The sequence below is a fragment of the Rhipicephalus sanguineus genome, chromosome 3, assembly GCF_013339695.2.
Source record: "Rhipicephalus sanguineus isolate Rsan-2018 chromosome 3, BIME_Rsan_1.4, whole genome shotgun sequence".
Classification (NCBI taxonomy): domain Eukaryota; kingdom Metazoa; phylum Arthropoda; class Arachnida; order Ixodida; family Ixodidae; genus Rhipicephalus; species Rhipicephalus sanguineus.
This window is the reverse complement of record NC_051178.1, coordinates 124045850-124067580: the sequence shown is the minus strand read 5'-3', so window position 1 is coordinate 124067580 and position 21731 is coordinate 124045850. Positions and strand designations below refer to the sequence as shown.

Sequence of the window (21731 nt, the reverse complement as noted above, 5' to 3'; positions counted from 1 at the left end):
ACGAGCTTCGCGACCGTAAATTTGATCGTGCTTGCAAGGTAAGTTGAATGGTTCATGAAAATGGCCCCTTCGCCAGCCCCGAGTTATCAAATAGCGATGCACGAACGGTAAATCAACAAGTGCTGATGTTTGCGCTTAGTTCTCGTGCGAGTGCAGCGAGGTGCACACACCGCAGCGCGTTTTTCGATCGCGCGTCTCCTGTGCTGTCCAGTTTGTCATAAACATAGAAGGATGTAGCACCTGTATGTGAACGTAGTGCTGATGGTTTAGTCACTGCATGCGGACCGTCATCGGGAGCGAACCGCATTCGGCTTCATCAACACGCATCAGCCTGTGCTGGCGCCGTTCGGCCTCTGCTTCCCATTTTTCATGACGCCGTTTTTTCGTGCACTCATGTCGCGCAGCGCCTGCATGTTTGCAGCTGTAGCCGAGCCGTAGAGACGGCGGCGCCCAGTCTGGGTTCGTCTCGTCGAACAACGCGGACGGCTTTCCTATGAACACAAGAGCATCCATGCTAATCAGTGTCTTCATATCTCCTCTCTTTTTCGCTTACATCCTATGAAGAGCGCTCCACACACACGAACGTTGGGGTTTTGTTCTTCGAAATTTGCACGCCTTCTGCGCGCCAGCCAGGTCCTCTGACGGTTCGCGCTGAGCATTTTCGTACGCTCGCACTGACCTTAAATAATCTCTCGTATTCGAAAGAAGCTCATACTAGTGGGCTGCTTCTTTCTTCCGCAGCTGTCGCTACGATTAGAGCAGCCTACAACTGCGCATATAACGATAGTAGAGGAAGAAACTCGCAGATGCTACCAGGCAGCGCTGAACAAGATCTAACCGCTGTTCACCAATATGGCCGACTCGCTCCGAGCAGTGACGTCAAGTGACGTAGGTGCAAGCCATGTATATCATACATGGTCACTTCCCTCCCCACGCACTGGCAAAAAGCATTAACATCCCCGATTACCGATTGAATTCATTCTATAGTCGGGTACAACTTTGCAAGTCCGTGGCATTTCCTCCTCAAAGGCGGATGCGCACAAGCCTGCACCAATGGGCGCGCACTTCAGACTGACGTCATGAGCCGAACGGCCGGTGACCCCACCTTCGGAGAACGTTGCCGATGCTTGAGCGGGACTACTTCGGTCACGTGGGCGTGGCCTCTCCAGACTTCTTGAGTTGTACAGTGCTGTAACGAACCTGGTGTGAATAAATATCAACAACAACAATAACAAGAAAATAACGACAACAATTTATCTTGTGTACGCCCCTCAACACACAGCTACTCCCCCCAGGTATACTCCGTTCTGGTATATGCTCCAGCACCGCTAACACACCCTGACCGCGGTTACGTGCATTTTGCCGCTTCGCATACGTCTGCGGCAGCGACGTACGTGTGAAGCATCAGCCCTCGATCGATGCTGTCTAGGTTTACGTAAGCCTAGCAGGCAAAGTTGTCCTAGAAGCTGGCACAAACAATTTTTATCAACACCATATAAACCGGGTTTGTATCGTAACATGGGCGAGGTTTTGAACGTGTCCGAACGTTTGTGACGGGCACCTGTAAAGCTGGCTTTTTCGTTGTAAGATACAACGGGCGGGGAAGCCTACCACTTTGACCGTAAAGGATTTACGTTTACTGTAGCAATGATAAGCGTCCTCATAAATCTATAAGATATAGTAATTAGGTAGGTCAGTCTCGTCTGAATCTGAGCGCTCTCTACCATGAGTACATTGCTGGACTGTCGGAAATTTAAAATTGCCGCAATTTTCTGCAGCACATACGGAAGCGTGGTTCAGCGCCACCGGGAACTAGGGGGGATAGAAGAATAGCAGAAAGAGGCTGCTTTGGTGCGGAGCTGGCGTTCGGACGTCTGCGACCTCTATCGACCAAGTGACGAAGACCGCGTCCGCTTGTGGTGACGGGTGAACGCACGACACCACGCGAAGCAGTGCGCGCAATGAACGCGCCGTACGTTGAACGCTTATTTCGAACCTAGATCGCGTTAGCAAGGTATAGCAGCAGGAGTGTGACGACTTAGCCGCCCAACTGAGGCACTACAGGCGAATTGAGCAAGTGAAATATACGATGGCTGATAACCTTAAATTTTACCAGATTATTTAAAGTTGGTAGTTTACTGTCGCGCTGTACTGAAGTATGTGCTATGGCCCGAGAAAGAAACGAACAGAACTGACTCTGCAAAGACGACGAGGTTGAAGGAACCGTCTGCGGGCATTGGCACGCGCCAGCTGTGAACGCAACGACGAAACAGAAGAAGACGGCTGGCGTCCCGGTCTGCCGTGCTGTATAGCATAATCCCCCAGCGTGGATGAGTGCCGCGGATCCAAGGTTCGACTCTACTTTATTCACTTGATTGATTCGTCGACCAGCTTCACGATTCTGCAGTCCACACTCAGCTCGCTCTTGAAGTCCACCTTAAACTTGCTGGTGGGCAGCCCTTCCGAAAGCTCTACGAACACCATGCACGCTCCCCAAGGTACATCAGGGGCCGACAACGCGAACGAACGTAAGTGCAACGCACCCTCCCTGCTGCCTTCTGTACGTGCGCACGATGCAATCGAGTTTTATAGCTAGGGTGTCTTCATGCGCGGGCGCACGCATCGAGACACACTATTTCGAGTGGGACTGCAGCGCCAGAACGCACAGCTTAGTGGATAAAAAAATCACAGCATATCAACGGAGTGAATGATGATGAGTGGGCGAAGCTGCGGAGGTTCATCGGTAAACCGTGAATCTTCCGTGAATTCTGCCCAGTACATCATCACCGACGTGAGATCGGGCGCGTTTATACTAAAGGTTCGAACTTCGATGAGTTATGACGACTTGCAGCTCACTTTAATTTTACATGTACGCTGTGAATTTTCATTGTTTAGAAAACCATTGCTTTAGAAAACATCTGGCGTCTTTCGTTAAGCAGCTGGCGTGTTTTCGTTTTGCTTTAGAAACATCTGGCGTTCTTTCGTTTTGCTTTTACAAAACATCTGGCGTCTTTCGTTGGCTTATTTCATCAATCAACGGCGTTTTGGACAAAATTTTTATTGTTTAATCACGCACAGGAGAAATCTCACCAGGCACTACCTTGGAAGTAAACAATGGCTGCTAATGGGAATGAGAGACAGAAGAAGTCGGCTTTTAGCTAACACTTACACTTCTACTTCTACTAACGTTTCCTACTGGAACATGCCAATGGCTGCTAATGGGGAATGAGAGACAGAAGAATTCGGCTTTTAGTTAACGCGCACGCTGCGAATTTTTTATTGTTCAACAACGCACAGGGAAAATCTCCCACCGGCACCACCTTGGAGGTCAAAGCGTAAGACTGGTTACGCACTACGACTACTACGACTACGACTACGAGGGACGAACGGGTGCCGCCTTAAGGAGCTTCGCCCCTAAAAGGGCAATATTTGAGACGGGCCCCGGAGGAGATGTGAACGCGGTGCGCGCTTCTCTCCCCCCCCCCCCTCTTTCTGTGTCGTTTTGTATGAGAACCGGACTTTCCCGTCTGTGTTTCTCAGACCTTTCCTTCCTGGGTGCCTGGCTGTGCTTGAATCATGCTCTCTTCTGAGATAAACCAATGGTAGTATTATGTTCGTTTTAAGCGTGTATTGGAAAGCGTCGATTGGTATCATATTTTCCGAGGCGGATGAGCGTATGACCGTCACTCCGAAACCCCACTGCAGCCATTGAAGCCTTGGTATTTGCTTAGCGTTCCTGCTTGTGGGAATGTTTAGAAAGCGCGCATGGCACTTCAGCCATACAATCGATTACGCGCCAGCGCCGGCCGCGTACACTATCACGCATACATGCGGTTACATGCGATCGTCTGTGTTGTTGTTGCTGCTATCGCAGTCGTCGTTACTATTTAGAGATGTTTATTAAAATAACAAGGATTCCACCTCCAGAAAGTGGATCCATCAGGGTGATAGAAAGTGGGAAGCGGCTCAAATATTTTTTAACATTGCGACGCCAGTTGTAAACAGTACAGTAGGGACCATTGCAAAATGTCAACAGCGCATAGAAGGTTTGGAAAGGGACGGGACAAATAGAGGCAAAGAGCGCTGACTTCCAACTAGATTTATTTAGATAAAAAGTGCATATATACAAGGCGAGGGGGAGGGTGCGAGACAAGAGAAGAATAGAAAATGTGCTTACATCATTGTCACATCATCTGGCATGCTTCAAGCGTATAAGCACCTATGCCCTAAATCCCAGCTAGGTAATCAAATTCTTGATTTGAAAGCGCAATAGAGGGTGCGCTAATACTCTTTTCACCCATTGCGCTTTCAAATCTAGAATTTGATTACCTATCTGGGCTTTAGGGCATAGGTGCTTGTACGCTTGAAGCATGCCAGATGATGTGACAATGATGTGAGCACCTTTTATATTCTTCTCTTGTCTCGCACCCTCTCCCTCGCCTCAGCGCTCTTTGCCTCTATTTGTCCCGTCCCTTTCCAAACCTTCTATGCACTGTTGACATTTTGCAATGGATCCATACGTACTTGCTCAAGCGTCAACCCTTTCAAAGTGAAGTAGGGACTGCAATATCGGGCGTCGTCTCTCGAAAGGACCGGTGGGAAAACGTCAGGTGTCCAAATCCTGAGGCCTGCGCCTGTGTGGATTAGACTACCCATGATAACTCCAGGTTGTAAACTATCAGTTTCTCATGTCAAAGTATTGTTTTTGAGCGATTTTAAATGCCCGGTCTTGTCTGAACAAGAAAATGTCGCTTTTTGCGTGGGTGCGTGCCTTGTGTACTGAGGGAAGAAGGCATACAAAATAAATTTGCCATGGTTATAGTAGACAACTCCTGGATTGCGCATTGTTCATACTCTGCGTAGGTTCATGATTTCCACATGGTTCATTTATGTGTGGTTCATTTCCGCAACAAAATTCAGCCGGTAATTGGGACTGCATAAGGTTTGCGGCCTGGTGAGGTAATGGTGGTGGGGTGGTAGACGAGTCCAGCGCTGCCTGCTCCATAAAAAAGGCATATAGCGACGTATAAGTTTTCCATACATGATTTGTATACTATAGCAGGCTTCTTATAATGTAATAATTTTGGGGGGTTTTACATGCCATGACCGAGATACGGTTATGAGGCACGCAGTAGTGGAGGGCTCAAAAAATGTAGACCACCTGCATGCACCTAAATGTAAGTGCAAAGGTACGTTATTTGTCGGTAATGTTATCTCGTAAAGAAAACCGAATGTCAGAGGCCTACAATCGCCAGCGACACTTTCACAGGGCCTTGCAGTTAAGAAATGCAAAGTATTGAGGCCACAATAAGAGTCAAAGGCGAACGCGTGAAGCATTTCCGAGCGAGACATGCTGCGAGCTTTTGAATTTGAATCTCGCGCTTAAAATGACCCCTCGCGACCTACAGCGGTGATCACTGCAACAACTCCTTGCTCAAAACCACTCGAACGACTCATTGCTTAAAGAGCAGTAAAAGATATTTGATTGTACACATTCGTTCTAGCATTTCTTGCGTTTGAAGTCTTTATCACGACATAGTAGAAAAGTTAGCCTATCACAGCTGACTGATGCGACAATCGGGTATGCTTGCCGGGGAGCCGCCAGTCGCGTTGATTCCTGTGTTATTTTCTCGCGATCTCGCATTTAAAGGTCTCGTTTAGTGGACTGTTTATCGTCGTGACTGTTTAACGTGTTGCTCGGAAGCAGTAGGCGAGCTTGGAGTCGAGCGGTGTCCGCTTACTTCTCGATTACTTGCCCCATTGCGGGGTGTGCCGCATCGGTGTCTTCTCACGTGACGTCTGCTGCTGCCGTCTCCACTACCTGTCGCAAAACATGTCTCTGAGCGCGGATATCGGCTCCGTCTTAACGGGTTTGCCCGATGATTTCGAAAAAGGAGGTTTGTAATTTCACTCACTGCATCTTCTAGACGTTAGTTATGGCGGGTGTGCTCATTTTCTTTTGACGCGCCGTTTTTATTGCGCTGCTGTCCGCAGTGCAACCGCTGCCAGGTGCACTAAACTATCATTTTGCTCCTGCGATTGCTTCTTTTAGACGCACTTCACTGTAGCGTAAATCCTGGAAAATATAAGCTAACTTTTCATGGGATGTTCATCGTCGACTCGTCATACTAAACGTGTCATTTAACCATGTTTCGTTAAGTGTGATTTCCACCTTGTTTGTCAACTTGGTTTCAGTTACGTTACGGTTATGTTTATGGTAGCTACAGAACATTTATGCGACAAGCTGAAAATGCGGATTGTTACAGGTTGAAAGCATCTTTCTGTGCGTATCCGAAATATGTCGCTCTTCCAAGCCTCCAATGTGGAGTCGCGAGTTTCCTTTAGCGTAAGCGAGCTGGACTCATACTAATATCCACTTTACTTATTCTATCATTCTAGGTGTGGTGGCTGCAACCAGCGTTCTTCATCAGAGAGCAAATGAAATACGGCAACAAAGGGTCAATTGGCAGTCCTACCTCCAGTGAGTAGTAAAATATTGCACTTTCGCATTGTAACAAATTATAATGTTTGTATGCAGGAGAAGGTCCCATATGTATATCTTGGGGTTCGATGGACGATGGACGTAGGCAGCAAGTTACCATGGTGACACATGGTAGTTGCTCGTGAGCCACATGCATTTTGCACGAACCAGCACAAACAATGCACGAGATATGCGTACGTCTCAAGGAAAAAAAAAAAAAACTAGAGTCAAATTACTAGTGTGAAACCAGCAATTTCAATGTACCACAATAAGTAGCACTGGCCAATTCTCAGTCATGCAAAACTTGCATTGAGGCCTATTTCACATTATAGACTACATTAATGTTGCCGCAAAGCTGTGTGCTTCTGCTGCATACGGGTGTGCACAGTTTTAACTAGATGAGTTTACTTGTGTTATTAGCGAAGTGCCACAACATAACAGCTTTCAGTGAGCCAGCTCTGCTCACTTGGCCCCATAGAGTAAAAATTAACTTGTGAAAAATCACGACTGTATGCGACTTCTCGCATACAGTTTCAGTACACGTCTGCTTAGTTCACTATTGCTGGTTGGCATTGCTATTCGGTGCAGCAGTTTTGGACCTACCTGTATTAGGTTATATGTTACCAAAGCTTTTTCACAGGCTTTTACTCAACAAAAAGTTAAAAACAAAACATAGACTTGACGCCACCTATGCGGGAGGCGTCATCAGTATATGAATGGCTCTACAGGGCAAATAGATCCTACATATCTATTAAGCAGCTGTAAACATCCTGTAGGGTCACCACGGCTACAAGTAAATGCTGACCAATGACAGTGGATAAACCACGATTACATGAAATTTCATGGGCCCATCACTGCTCTCACACCAGCACTGCCATATTATTAAAATGAAGCACATGCCCTTTCATCCAGCCGTGATCAACCAGTTTTGTCTTTGCATGTGTGTTGTGCATAGCCTTTGTAATGTCCTTTGCGTGTCTTAAGTGAAGCAAGTTCACGAGTCCTTCGCACGAGCTATATGACGTCGCATGTCATAATATCATGCGTGCATTGTATCTGGTTGCATCGTTCATCTTGTGCAGGAGCCAGATGATCACGCAAGAGGACTACAACTTCATTGTTGCCCTGGACCAGTCAACGACGCCTGAGAGCAGGGCCAACCTGCTCAAACAGCAGCGGCTGCAGTCGGCCAAGACCTTCTTCAACATGCTGGGCCACATCTCGAGAGACCAGACGATCCAGTACATTCTCATCTTGATTGACGAGATGCTTCAGGTAATGCTTGCTAAGGTCTTTTAATAGCTGGGCTTCAATCTCCTCACCTTTGAGTTCAGTGTTCTTTTATTGTGCATAATAAGAGCGTTACAAATGGGGATTATACAAACATACAGAGGGAGGTGCCATAGTCAACAGACTGTACAGGCGACTTCCCATTGGAAATAAGTAATGTAAGTAAGTACAAAGCAGCTTAATGCAAACAAACTAGACATTGTATTAATTGAGTCGCTAACACTGTAAAATCTTTTTATTACATAAACAATTAAAAAAAAACTGTTATGATGAAATTATGTTGAGTGCAAACAGCTATGAAGGTTTGATTTGACTCTTGTTTCTTGCTTGAAGCGTTACTGTGCTGCATCTGAGTAAATTGATATTGCAATGAGCAAGTTATGGGTGGCTTGGTATGTCTCTACGGCATGTGAACAACCATCGTCTTCAAAACAATAATGCCGTATATACGCACATGACCAGTCCTGGTTTTAGACTAGTTGCACAGCGCGCATGTTGCATCAGGCTTTTTAAGTGACAATAGGAGTAAAATAAATTGCAGTTTATTTGCTAAAGCATGGCTCTTGGTCTTCGCATCACTTTCTTTTTTCTTAAAGAATGAGCTTTTATTTTGTCTTGCTATGGCCTTTTCGTTTTACCTGCAAACATAACACGACCTTGTCACTTTGCAGGAAGACAAGTCGAGGGTGGAGATATTCAAGGAGTATTGCCGCAAGAAAAAGGAGTCGGTCTGGACCCAGTTTCTGAACTTGCTGAATCGACCGGATGGCTTCATTGTCAATATGGTATGCAGTGTGTGAGAATCTTTGACACGCAGTTAATTTCAACCCATTGTGGTAAACCGGTGACCTTGCTATTATGCTGCTAATCTCAGGGTACCGACCATGGTGGCCACATTTCGATGAGGGCATTCTGTTGGCACTGGTGAAGGATTGCTGCTCCTCTTAGTATGTGCCCAAATATGGTATTACTGAGATATGCTTGCTTAGTGCTGCACAAACCAATTCGCACACATATCAATAAAATCATCTGTGCTTCTCAACATGTTGGCTTTAAAAATTTTTTCATGTGAAAGTCAAATTACTGTACGTCTGGTCATTGCCAATAGAAGTTGTTCTTGGAAAGTGTGAGGATACTTGCCGTCTTCTTTTTTTTTAAGCTTTGAATGCATGTGGCAATGCGGAAAATTGAAATTAATGTTCTATCACAATCATTCGTGGGTTGTAAAGCGAATGTGTGGGAGCAACCTTTGGTATGCTAAGGAGATGTGACTTTTTTCATTGGGCATATGCCATTTGGAATTCTTGTAAGAGAAAGTGTTTTACCATTTTACTGCAAACAAATACACTGTTACATTGCATCTCGATGCAGCTAATTTGTGCACTGATTTTGTATTCTGTGAAACTAGACGAGTCGCATCATTGCCAAGATTGCTTGCTGGAGCCGCGAGCTGATGGAGGGTTCCGACCTGCAGCACTACCTCATGTGGCTCAAAGACCAACTTCGCATGCCGGTGAGTAACCGACGTAAAACTTGGTTGATTGATAAGCTGAAAAACGCCATACTAAACTTCGAAAATATGTTCAGCGATCGACATTTATGGTACATTTGACTGGTTCCTACTGCGCTTTGTCTCTCAGAGACCCAGCCAGATGTTGACTGTTCCTAGGACAGTCTAAGTGCCACGTGATCGAGATTGTAGGATCTCGGTCATATTCCTATCTCGAAGGTGACTACATTTGAGCGCTCCATAATAGATCCTATCATTCTGAATGAACGATAAAAATGTGTTCAGAGTTGTTCATTTCAACAAGCCAAATTTAAGTCGCACCACTATATCTCTTGAAGGTAATCAGTCAAACGTGCCCTTAGAATTGTTTCCAAGACAGCGTTATGAATAAGCTGTAGTGTCTTGCGATGCCGCGCCATCTGTTTCTGGACATCTGCAGAACCTCAGATAGTGTGATTGACTGGAGCGTGTGGCCAAGTTTTATATCATATGCCAACCTTTCAAACTACATTTTGAATTTTGCTAACAATGTGGGGCCAGCATTTCATCACTGTAGAAAAGAAAGAGCGCTGTTCCCTTGTCAAGCCATACACAGCTTATTCTCCCATATTCGTAGGGTTGGTGATGTTTAATCGTTGCAAGCAAGTGCACTCCTCAACCGTCAGTGTACGGTCACCGTGCTAACTACAGGATTACGCTGTTTTATTTTCTGTGGTCACATTCTTTTTTACACGAGAGAAAAATATTGCCATGGGACACATTCACGTGCTCTGCCTCTGTAGATGCAGTACAGTATGTCACGAGCCACTTGCTGATTGAGCAACAGGAGGAGGAACATGTTTATTCAGTGTATGGAATTTTTTTGTATGACGTCACTGCAAATGTCAGGCAAAAAAGCTTGAAAACAGTCAGGTATGTTACACAGCATGATAGAATGATTGCGGGACTTGTTTTTTGACTTTGTAACTTCTAACCATTTGTCTTATTGGGGGCTTTTAGCATCATGCAGAGAACTACACCTGTTCTAACTCACTGGCTGATACAGAAAGCACAGATAGTCTTTTCGTGCTTTCTGTGGCATTTCCAAAGTTTCGGTGAATGAGGCTGGGCAAAAGCATGGCACCACTTGTGTCATTCACCTTAATCATCTGCAACATGACTATTAGTATAATAAACACACACGTGTGTGTGCGTGTACGGGGGCGTCATCATCTTGTTCTCTTGTTTTTGGTGCCGTCCTGTGATACAACATGCATGAATGGGACACCTGGTGTTTGAAAAAATTCGCCCTTTTATATTCTCATTTATATTCTCTATTTATATTCTCATCTTAAAGCTGTATTCTGGGCTGTACATAGTTAGATATGCTCGAACAGCACTTTAGTCTGATCACTGAATTAGGCCAGTATATACCTATCTTTTCTTGTTTTATTCGTATTTCTTACTCTTTATTTCACTCAAATTGTTAGCTGGCTATGATATTGACACATGGCTGCCTACTGTCCTTTTTTGTGGCACACAGAACAATGACTACATCCAGTCCGTGGCCCGGTGTCTTCAGATGATGCTGCGGATCAACGAGTACAAGCTAGCCTTTGTTGCCATTGACGGCATCTCAACGTATGTATAGGACAATTCAGTCCTTTTTCTTTAAGGTTTTCCCACTACCTGCATTTTTTAATGTTACTTTCTTGTCTTTCTTTACTTCTGTCGTGCATGCAGCGTTATCACATACTGGCATGGGTATGTTTTCCTTGTGTTAAGAGACGCTGCAGTGGTTTGTTCCTTTCACCAAGTCATTGCCAGTGCTTCTCATTTGAAACAGCATGAATTTGATATAAAGTTAGGCAGAACACTTATACAATAACTGCATGAGAGTTAAGCCACTGCGCATGTAATACGTAAGTGTGATTTCATTCATATGTGCGTATTACACTGGAAAGACAAACATGTAGTGTTTGCAGCACTGAAATTTGGAATCTGGGCATTCGACCTTTGCTACGCTCGTCTTCTCAATGAAACGTACAAGCCTAGGAAGACGGCAAAGAACATCAGAATGGGACACACGGATACTTGCAACCATCACGATTAACTGGCCAAGATGGTACATTTTATAACACCCCAACGTAGAGCTCAAGATGCGACAATGCCTGCAGGCTCACTCTATCATGTCTCGTCAGTTTAAGTATGTGCATAGGCGTGCGCATGGGAGGGGGGACTAGTGACCTAAAAGCCTGCCCCATACTTTGACCTGGCAATTGGGGGGGGGGGGGGGATGAACCGTTGCCTCCACCCCCACCCCCTCCGACGGAGAATTCTGCGCACGCCTATGACTGTGTGTATGGCAGCCAGTTAAAAAATAATTCGTTGTATCAATATGACGTTTCTGCAACAACGGTTTGTGCCCATATAAGTCTATTCATGGAACAGCATAACCGCATTGATCAGGCTATAAGGCAAAACATGTCGAGGAAAGAGCGGCACACGAGAGTTTTTTCGTGATGTCTTGTTTCTCATTTTACAGCATTGTGACAGTGCTGGCTGGTCGTGTGAACTTCCAAATCCAGTACCAACTTACCTTCTGCCTCTGGGTCCTCACCTTCAATGTAGACTTGGCCAAGCGGATGAGCAAGTAAGACCCCTCAGTCTGTATATACAACCTGGAGATGTGATGGTGTTTATTGCAGTATTTGGTTACCTCAAATGGCTGATGCAGTCTTTGGGACTAAGTACAGTGGAACTTCGATTATACGACTTTTAGGGGACAGCACAAAATCGTCGTATAATCCGGGCGTCGTATAATCGAAAAACCGAGAATATAGGCAGTGATGGTCATTGTTGCGGGGGGTTGAGGGGGTTCAAACCCCCCCCCCCCCTCCCCGAAATTTTTCAATTTTGCTTGCATATATATACATGCACACATACAAACGCACGCACGAACATACATAATGTATGGTTGAACCCCCCCGAAAAAAATTTCTGGCTACGCCCCTGGCCCTACAGCAGCGGGCACATAATGCCTAAGAAAGTCCGCAGCACAAACCTACGCTGCTCCGAGGAACGTAGATTAAATTAATTGAAAAAATGACAACCACGCATTTTATCAGAGGTGTGAACGAACCTTTATTTCTCACCTTTTAAAAAAATCTGATTTTCTTCTGAGAGTTTGCCCAGCCACGACGCATCAGCTTTCTTTCGATAGCTGCAACATCTGGCAGCAAGTCGCCGATCTCGTCGCATGCGCAAGCAAACCGCCGAATGTGGTCGACGTAGCACAACACGTCCGCGTAAGTCTGTACGGACGCGCTAGCCTCTGCAGCGTCGTCCATCTCTTCCTCGTCAGAAGTTCCCGCAGTGTCGGGACGCACAGTTTCGATAATGTCATCCAGCGACACTTCACTGCACACTGCATCGTCGTTGTCGGCACCAACATAGTCCGCGAAAGATCCAGGCAGCTCCAGGCTGCCGAACTCTGGTTCGTCGTCAACAGGCACTGCAGCTTCACTGGTAGAACAAGCACCACTTCTATTAAAGCCGCAGTGCCTGAAGGAGTTGGCGATGGTTTCTGGCGTGACTGCGTCCCATGCACTAGCAATGTAGTGCATTTCATCAAGCACAGAAAGCTTCTTATCCAACTTCTTGCGTTCCATACCCGCCAGCCGACGCTGCACCAGAAACTTCCGATATTTCTGTTTCATGCACTTGATGACGCCAGCGTCAAGTGGCTGCAGCTGGCTAGTGCAATTGGGGGGCAGAAATGCAACTTTCACATTTCTCAAATGCGACATATCTGATGGATGGCATGGCGCATTGTCAAGCAGAAGAAGAATCTTTCTGTTCTTAGCCCCCATTTTGGAGTCCAGCTGCTGCAGATATGTAGAAAACATAGCAGCCGTCATCCAGGCTTTCCGGTTGAACGTGTACTGGCACGGCAGCCTTTTCAAATTCTTGAAGCATCGCGGCTTCTCAAACTTGCCGATCACGAGGGCAGGAAACTTTTCAGAGCCCTCTTCATTAGCGCAAAGCAGTACGGTAAGATGCTCTTTGCTTCGCTTACCCCCGTGACAGCTCTCTCCTTTGAATGCCAATGTCTGTTCTGGCTGCATATTATTAAATAATCCAGTTTCGTCCGCGTTGAACATGTCGGACAGCTTTTATTCCCGTATCAATTCCGGCAGCAATGCAGTCCACTTTTCTACAGTGTCGGAGCTGACTGACGCGCTCTCTCTACAGCAGCGACTGTACACAACTCCACTGCGTTTTTTAAAGCAATCCAACCAGCCATTGGAGGCTTTAAAGTCGTCAGTGCCGCAGCGCAATGCAACTGTCTCAGCCTTCTCCTTCGAAATTGCGCCATCCACGGCAATTCCTGAACTGCGGGCCTGACGCAACCACTCAACGAGGGCCTTCTGCATGGCAGCATATTTGCCATCTTTCACGACCTTCCTGTTCAGGCCGAACTTTGCCGCATTTAGCAGGATGCTGTCCTTCTTCGCGAGGATCGTTTACAGCGACGACTCGGGAATGTTCAGGTCGCGGGCAATGCTGGCCTTTGTTGCTCCATACCGCTTCTCCGCCTCCTCGATTATGCGAAGCTTTTCCCGAGCGTCAGCGGTTTTCGGTTCCGCGACATTGCGAGACGCAGCACTCGCAACCAACAATTCGAAAGCTTCCTCGCACACCAATGTCCGAACACAGAAAATTTTGCACGTGGACACAGCAGCTGCAGCGCAGCACAACTATCCGATGAGGCAAACACGTGAAGGAATGGCTGAATGGCAGCACGGCAGTAGGCCTATTCGATTTGCAAGCTTCGACCAATCGCGAGCGGCTAAAACGCCCCAGCCCTCTGGTAGCTAGACAGCGGCGAGTTCCGGTTCCCGCGGCTGTCGCAAACGTTGGCTCAACAATCGCCGTTCAACACGTCCGGTATAACGACACGAAATCTAGTGAAAGTTATCGCATACCAGAAAGCGAGCTCGAAATTATCTGCCATGTTATCTGCTCACAACGGTCACTACAAAACCACCCAAAAGAAGAGAGAGAAAAAAAAAAAGGCGACAACGGAAGTGCGCAGTGCAATGCGACAACACGAATGTGCTCCGGTTGGCTCCGGCCGACGTTGGCTCTGGCTAGCTATGGCCGACCACGTGTCGAAAAATTGAAGAGGCCTTGTGGTGGCAGCGCGGATACGAACTCGGTTCCTCGGTTTCCCGACTTTTTTCGCCCAGCCACAGTGTGTTTGCTTGCCAGCCCGCATCATCGTAGGTCTTTTTTTTTTCTCGGACAGTCCAGCGAAGCGTCGTACGAGGCGGGGCCGGCGTAAAATTGCGACGTACAATTGAGGTTTTTAATACATTATATCTATGGGGGTTTTGCCGGGACCAAGCCAATTCATCGTAAAACGCGGGGGACGTATAATCGAAGTTCCACTGTAGACATGATTATTAAAACAGTGAACTGGCCACAAGATAGTATTCTGTAATTAGTCTGTCCGAATATGACTGCTATCCTTACCCATGATTAAGCAGTGTATTCTGATAAAGCAGCTTTCTTGATGTCCTTTGCCTGAACATCTCAAAAGTTGACCAAATGTATAGAACATGTTCGCAGACGTTTTCACTCCGCGCTTTACTCTGCAGTCCGAAGTTAATGTTTTTCAGCAAATATGTAATGAAATATAATAGGACAACATACAAGAAATGTTCTTCAGTCCTTCTTAATATTCAGTTATGTTATGCAATTTTTTATTTTCTGCATCACGAGTTTTTGCTCAGGTCGGCCAGAGGTCTAGGTTGGTTTTTAGATGAAACATGCTTACCCTGTTCAGTGGGAGTTAGGATGTGCGTGTTGCTGCTAGGTTATGGGTGTGCTCACACTGACAAGCCTTAGAAATTGAATTAGCTCTTTTTATATGTGATAAGCACCAGGCAACCACCGTCTGTGATTGTGATCTGAAGCCACAGCTTATTAATGATGTGACTTTGTCCTTCACTATGTATTGTTACTGGCGGAGTTAGTTCGGAGCTGTCTGTAAGAGACACAGGAAAATGTTTGTTCACTTGAAAATTTTTATTGGTGCTGATACAGCAAAACAAAAAAACCTGGGCAAAGCTTCGCTCCGTACTGAGCATCTGGAGCATTTCACTTCTTTACAAATGGTTTTATAAAAGGTCATTGCTAATGCTTGTGTTGACAGCACTTGCTGGTACTGTTTCCTGCCATCAAGAAGGGCACTACTCTAAGCAGTAGCAGTTTGTGGTTAATTGCGAGATTGGAACATTTTCAAGCTGTCTATCATTGGGTGACAACCATTAAGAAGTGCTGGAACCCTTAAATTAAATCATGCAACTGAGCCGTGTGGATACGTTACGAAAGTTTAGTAACAGTGGATACGTTACGAAAGTTTAGTAACACTGATGTAAGCACATTGATTGCCACTTCTGCAGGTACAACATCATACCAATCCTGGCTGACATCCTGAGCGAATCGGGAAAAGAGAAAGTGGCAAGGATTATTCTGGCAACATTCAGGGTTTGGAAACATTTTATATACTGTATAATCTGTTAAGAGTGTCTCCACTATTCGTGCCGAACTTTCTGACATTTCGAGTTGTGTATCTCGGCTGCAGCTCTGCTGACAGTGTTTCCGATGTTTTAAATAATGTGAGCTTAATCTGTATGTAGTCATGGGCAATTAAATGAAACACAGACAAAAGATTATAAAGTGAAATAGGTTTTTTTGGTAACTTGAGAGCAGTATTAGGGACTTGCTATAATGTGGATGCCGAAGATGTTTATGCTTCAAATCAAGCGTATAAGCTGAAATCATCACATTATGTGCATTGGTGAAAGCAAGAACAAAAGAATGCATTTTAGTCATCCCATAACTTCTTCACATTTCAATTGTCCATGGCTGTACATTGCAAAGAGCACACTACCAAAGCAAAGATAGGTGTCTAGAGTGGAGAGTGTCGCATGTGCCAGTAGAAATTTACAGAATTGGTTTGCAGCAGGGGTAGGCTAAAGTACTTCATGCTTTCAGCATGCACAAAGAGATGGGAAAATACTTGCCTTAAAATTTTCTACGCTATCTCTTTAAAGGGCCCCTCACCAGGCAACATAGCAAATTTTAGTTAGACGTTGGAAGTTGTTGTGTGCCGAATGAAGAGCAGTGTGCCGCAAGAATTTTTCAAATAGGTTCATTAGGAGCTGAGAAAAACAATAATTTGTAGCGGTGCGAAACCACGATGCGAGGAGGCGAGTTTCAAACCCTTGCCACTCAACCTGTGTAGGCTTGCGTGCCCGAGCCAGCCTGAGCACGCGAGCGGCATTGCACGGCCGCTACCTTTTTTTTATGTAGCGGCCGTGGGCGTTGTGTCGGTGTTCTCTGTGGTGTACTGCCTCTTTCTGCGAGACGGGCATGAAAGTTGCAACATTTGTACGGGCACGAGAGTGGTGGTATCATGAGCCAGTGCCGCATTGTTTACTTGGACACGGTAGAATAAATGAGCATAATGAATGCTCGAACGCGCCAGAACATTACTTTCATTTCCAGGGCTGGCGTCTGCTCGATGCGCTAACCGCGGGGACACGAACGCATGGGAAACGGAGGCACATTAGCCCCACATCTCACTGCAATTCACGAAAAAAAAAAATGAGAAAGACGCACACATTCCCTTTGTGTGTCTCATTATTTCTCTCAAGTTATATTATTCTATTTAAGCAACAAATTACACAGACTACACATGTCGTGTCAAATAATTGTCGCAGTGTCACATGCTACTGTTAGCGACGTCAGAGCACAGTCGTCTACGTAGAGGAGCGACGTCACAGCACTACCATCTACGTAGGGTCATTTTCTCATGTACGTCATCCCCTCATTCTCTGGGCGCGCGCCCGCGAGAGGAGGCCAAGCAGCGTTCACCTTGAAATTTGACCCATTTCCGCTGCGCGTAGCGGTGCAAATTTTGGCAGACGTGATCGTGAACGCCCAGTGTATGCATTGCACTCGTTAGCTCAAAATTGTCAAATCTGGTGAGGGGCCCTTTAAGCATCCACCATCTGTCTAGCTAACTGGTCATCTAATAGAACATCTGGGTGCGCTTGTTATTGTGTGGATTTCTCTCACTTTTTCCTGGCCATTGGAATGTGCAGAATCTGATCGAGAAGCCTGACGAGAATGAGATCAAGAGGGACAATGCCATCGCCATGGTGCAGTGCAAGGTGTCAAGGCAGCTTGAGATACTTCAGGGCAAGAAGTTTGCCGACCCTGACATTGTGGAGGACATTGAGTACCTGGAGGAGAAGCTCAACACCAGCGTCCAGGACATGAGGTATGGACAGTTGATACCTCATGTCAGTATTTCTCCCTTCCTTTGTGCTATCTGACCCATTAGCTAGTTCCTTCAGGAGCAACTTAGCCCATTGAAGGACTTCTACCATAGTACCTGCCCCCTCTGTGGTAAAATGCTGGCCACCACACCTCTGCACAGTAAGAGGCAGCAGCAGCAGCTCTCACAAACAGAGCCACAGTGAAGTGGTTGAACTGATTATCGCAAAGCTACAGTCATGAACAATGTGCCATAGCGGGTAAACATGTATTGCTAATTTGTTAATATATTAAAGAACTGTATACATTTCATATCCGCCGCTAAACCAGTGCGCTGCATACAATTGCTTATGTTGTAACACTGAAGAGCAGTTTTGCTCAAATAATAAAGCTGGATCTTATCTGCCTAAATTTTTAACGTTGCTCACCATTGTGGAATGTCTGGTATCTTTCGTGCTGTCCATACTGTGGAAATAGTCTGAAATGTTCCCGATCTGTTCCCGTTTTGTTCCCGCTTACAGTTCCTTCGATGAGTATGCCACTGAGATCAAGTCTGGTCGTCTTGAATGGGGCCCCGTGCACAGCTCAGAGAAGTTCTGGCGGGAGAATGCGGACAAGCTTAACGAGAAGAACTACGAGCTGCTCAAGTGAGTGAGAGGCCGTGGAAAGTAGTAGCTGGGTCAGCTCATGACTGAGTAAACAGCTTGTTTGTATTTGTCACAAGGGCAGTGTGACAGCGCTGTACAATTTTACCGCACGTGCTGCTGTTATCACGTGTTACCTGGCCTCTGAGCTAGTGACATTGTGTAGCACACTGGTGTAGCAGACTACCTACTCATCAGGGCCCATTGGAAGACATTTCTGGGTTTGTGAAGCCGCCTATGTTTATGGCATAACTACAAAGCATTGTAGAACTGTATGCATTTAAGATTATTTGTACTCCGTTCTTAGTAAGTCCTCTTGTTTGTATGCCTAAGAATGCTCTGTTCTAGTAGTGCAACAGCAGCTGAAATTGATTCGAGCTTTTCTCAAAATTATTTAAAAATGCCAATGTTACAGGTCGATTTCCCTGTCAGTAACACTTGCAGAAGTGATCTTCTCATTCTGAAATTTGTGTGGCAACCACCTTCAGGCCCCTCGATCCCTATTTCTTTATTGTGCAAGACCGCTCTTTGGTCAGTAGTCATACACTCGTGATCAACTGTTGTAACATGCGCTCACTGTGTCGAATTTGAGCGCGACACACAAAATTGTTGGGGAATATGTGATGCTAAGTGTGAATGCGTGTTTTCTGCTTTTTTACAACAGGATCTTGGTGCGTCTGCTGGAGACCAGCAGAGATCCCCTTGTCCTGAGTGTCGCTGCCCATGACATTGGAGAGTATGTCCGGTACTATCCACGAGGAAAACAGTTGAGTGTGGCTTTGTTTCTTGGTCTCACTAACTGTTCCTTCGTTATTTCAAGCTAAGTTATGGCACAAGGAGTTTTGCTGTGCACATGCACTAATATTCTCACTTAGCAGCAGAGTGAGCAGCTTCTTAGAGTTGAACGCATTTGACCAACATGCACTAAAATATATTTAGCTGAAGATGTCTGATGCAGAAGGTATGCATGCAACTGGTCCCTGACATCAGTAATAGAAAAAAATTTGTCATTTAAGGTGTGCACAATTATTGCAAATGAAGTTATTAGGGAGCTTTAGCTTGTACGTATACTTCTTTACGTTACCGTGTTCCGGATACCGGATGGAACGTGCGCATGCACGAACCTTTACGGAACCTAAACTTTTGCGGAACGTAAACTACTCGCCGGATAGGCTTTACGTTCACGTCCCTATCTTGCAAATCCGCCTTCGTTCGTGGCTACTCGCTATATCCGCTTCGCGGAGACTCCAGCCCCCGAGTCAAAATAAGCCAAAGTGCGAGCGCCACTTACGATCACCTAATTTCAGCCGGATTACCGAGGCTAGAGCGACCTCGAATACTGAATCCCCAAACGTGAGAGGCCTAAAGACGCTGACAGGCTGGATAGGTGGCGCCATCTAGCCGGGCCATGGTGTACCAGGCAAGCACAAAATTGTTACTACAGAAACATCGGGCGTTCTAGTTCCAATGTGAATGCCTTGCAGCGGCATAATTACGAATGAGTTGCCTTTTTAATCATTTTCCCCCCTCAAGAACACTAAGCGAAAAGAAACGTGTCCATGATTGTGGTTTCACGAAGCGTCACAAGGTGTCGAAGCCATCGCCCGGTAACTAGAGTCACTAGAAAAATTTCAGAGTATCGCATCTGTTTTCCGCGCGCCGCCGCCGCCGCGATTGGCTTACTCGCATCACGTGACCTCTCGCCGCCATATCCCTTCCAAGCGCTTTGGGTGCAGGCGCGTTGAATGCAGAGCGCAGCCGGACATTTAGCAGTACCACGGTCCCTAGAAGTATTTCGTCGCTTTTTTAAACGCGTCATGCAGATGCCAGAGAATAGCTCACCAGTAACCGAACGTTGTTGGCGAGCTGCTCTGGGAATTTCGTATATTTTTGCATTCCGTGTGGGAAACATTAACGTCAAAGAGCGTCGTTGTACGTGGCTGCAAAGTTGGCCGCGGAATGAATTCGCCCCCCTCGAAGAACACTCCTTCCTGCAGTGAACTACACAAACTATGCTGGAAAAGCTCTCATGCAACAGGATACTTCACCTTTTCGGTCTGCTATGTTCAGTGATATTGAAAACTACATACCTTTATACTTGCTCGGCTGTTTATATCTCGATCTGTTGAACAGATTGTGCATGCATTTCGAGTTATAAGCGTGTCACGCACGAGAGCGAAATCGAAGACTTATTAAAATAATAACTGTTTACTGTATACCTTGAAGGCAATTGCCGCATGATCATTTGCCACTGTGCATAACTGAAGCGTGGAACTCTGTTGATATACTTGATATAAGGCAATGATATTAAGCGTATTTTATTTAAAAAAGAAAAATGTTGCTAATGCTGCATTGCACCGAGCGTACCCTTACAATGCTGTTTAGTGGGTGAGAAATGGTCACAGCGAAAAAAAAAAAACGGCTTATCCTCCCACGCATTGAGGGAATCGATTTCATCCTAGCTTTAGATCTATATACATACTGTGTTGAAGTAGCATGCGCGTTAAAAATTTCCGGGATGTGGTATTTCTGATCAAAATAACATAAAGCACTGCGCCGAGGAAGTTTTAACAAGAGTGCATTACGAAAAAAAAAGTTGAAATTAAAAGCAGTGCAGAAACCGAACCCCCGCTGTTTACGCGCTGGCAACGCCAAAAAAAAATTGTCGGAACACAGCAAAATATTTGCAAATGCACTGCAACGTTGGGAATATTAAGGAGACAAAAAATAGGAAATGAAACAACTGAGTAGTGACATCAATCATTTTTGATGGCCTATTTGCTACGTATCTGTTAGGAAATGACAACGTATTCGCAAAATAAGATGCACCTTACCTACCGCACGCCAATTCGCCCGTGCGTTCAGCTGCTGGCGTTCCGAACTGAGACAAATACTTCACGCACAACTTCCACTTACCGTACACACACCACTTCTATTACAGATAACACCCAGCTGAACAGCGAGCATGGCGCGCAAGTAAGGTATGCGTCAGCGATGTGTCAAAGGACGCCATGCTGAATGTTCTCGATGTTGGATAATGTTCTCGAATGCGCTATGAAGTGAACCTGAACACCGACTGCAAAGCTAGCGCAAACAGTCAACATTCACCAAGTGTCGAAGTAAATGGCATCTCGCACGGTCATTACGCAAATGCAACTATGTCTACAGCTCCGGACCTTGCGAACACACCCGGCCGTGAAACAAAAATAGACCGATGAAGCCACGAAGAGATTTCGCAAGCACATGGCAACATTCGCCGTACGTTTCATTAGCTACACCGCTTACCGCGCAGTCGATTCATGACTGTCGATGTGTCGAAATCACTTCTGATATTCTTTTGAAGAAACACACGCACACATATTGCAGTTACGCCGAGCATAACACGGCATCGAGGCAAAAAGATCGGACACTTCTCAACACACGTTACCAACGAGCCGGACGGTCCGGAAGGGAAATGGCCGCCGCCGCCCAATGT

At 45.9% G+C, this 21731-nt stretch overlaps 1 protein-coding gene across 2 annotated transcripts in view; it reads left to right on the top strand.

Annotated features, from left to right (window-relative positions):
- The window catches only part of LOC119387063 (V-type proton ATPase subunit H), a 31956-nt gene that overhangs the window by 8615 nt on the left and 1610 nt on the right, over nucleotides 1-21731 (top strand). Inside the window, exons 1-11 of one of the 2 annotated variants that reach the window (XM_037654363.2) lie at nucleotides 5585-5897; nucleotides 6400-6481; nucleotides 7564-7756; nucleotides 8443-8556; nucleotides 9180-9284; nucleotides 10804-10901; nucleotides 11806-11913; nucleotides 15731-15815; nucleotides 17438-17616; nucleotides 18134-18259; nucleotides 18921-19022. In XM_037654363.2, coding sequence (XP_037510291.1) covers nucleotides 5834-5897; nucleotides 6400-6481; nucleotides 7564-7756; nucleotides 8443-8556; nucleotides 9180-9284; nucleotides 10804-10901; nucleotides 11806-11913; nucleotides 15731-15815; nucleotides 17438-17616; nucleotides 18134-18259; nucleotides 18921-19022 — 1256 coding nt within the window. In that variant the 5' untranslated portion in view covers nucleotides 5585-5833. Of the gene's footprint in view, nucleotides 1-5584; nucleotides 5898-6399; nucleotides 6482-7563; nucleotides 7757-8442; nucleotides 8557-9179; nucleotides 9285-10803; nucleotides 10902-11805; nucleotides 11914-15730; nucleotides 15816-17437; nucleotides 17617-18133; nucleotides 18260-18920; nucleotides 19023-21731 lie in introns of those variants that run through there. The other variant, XM_037654364.2, reaches the window with a different exon arrangement.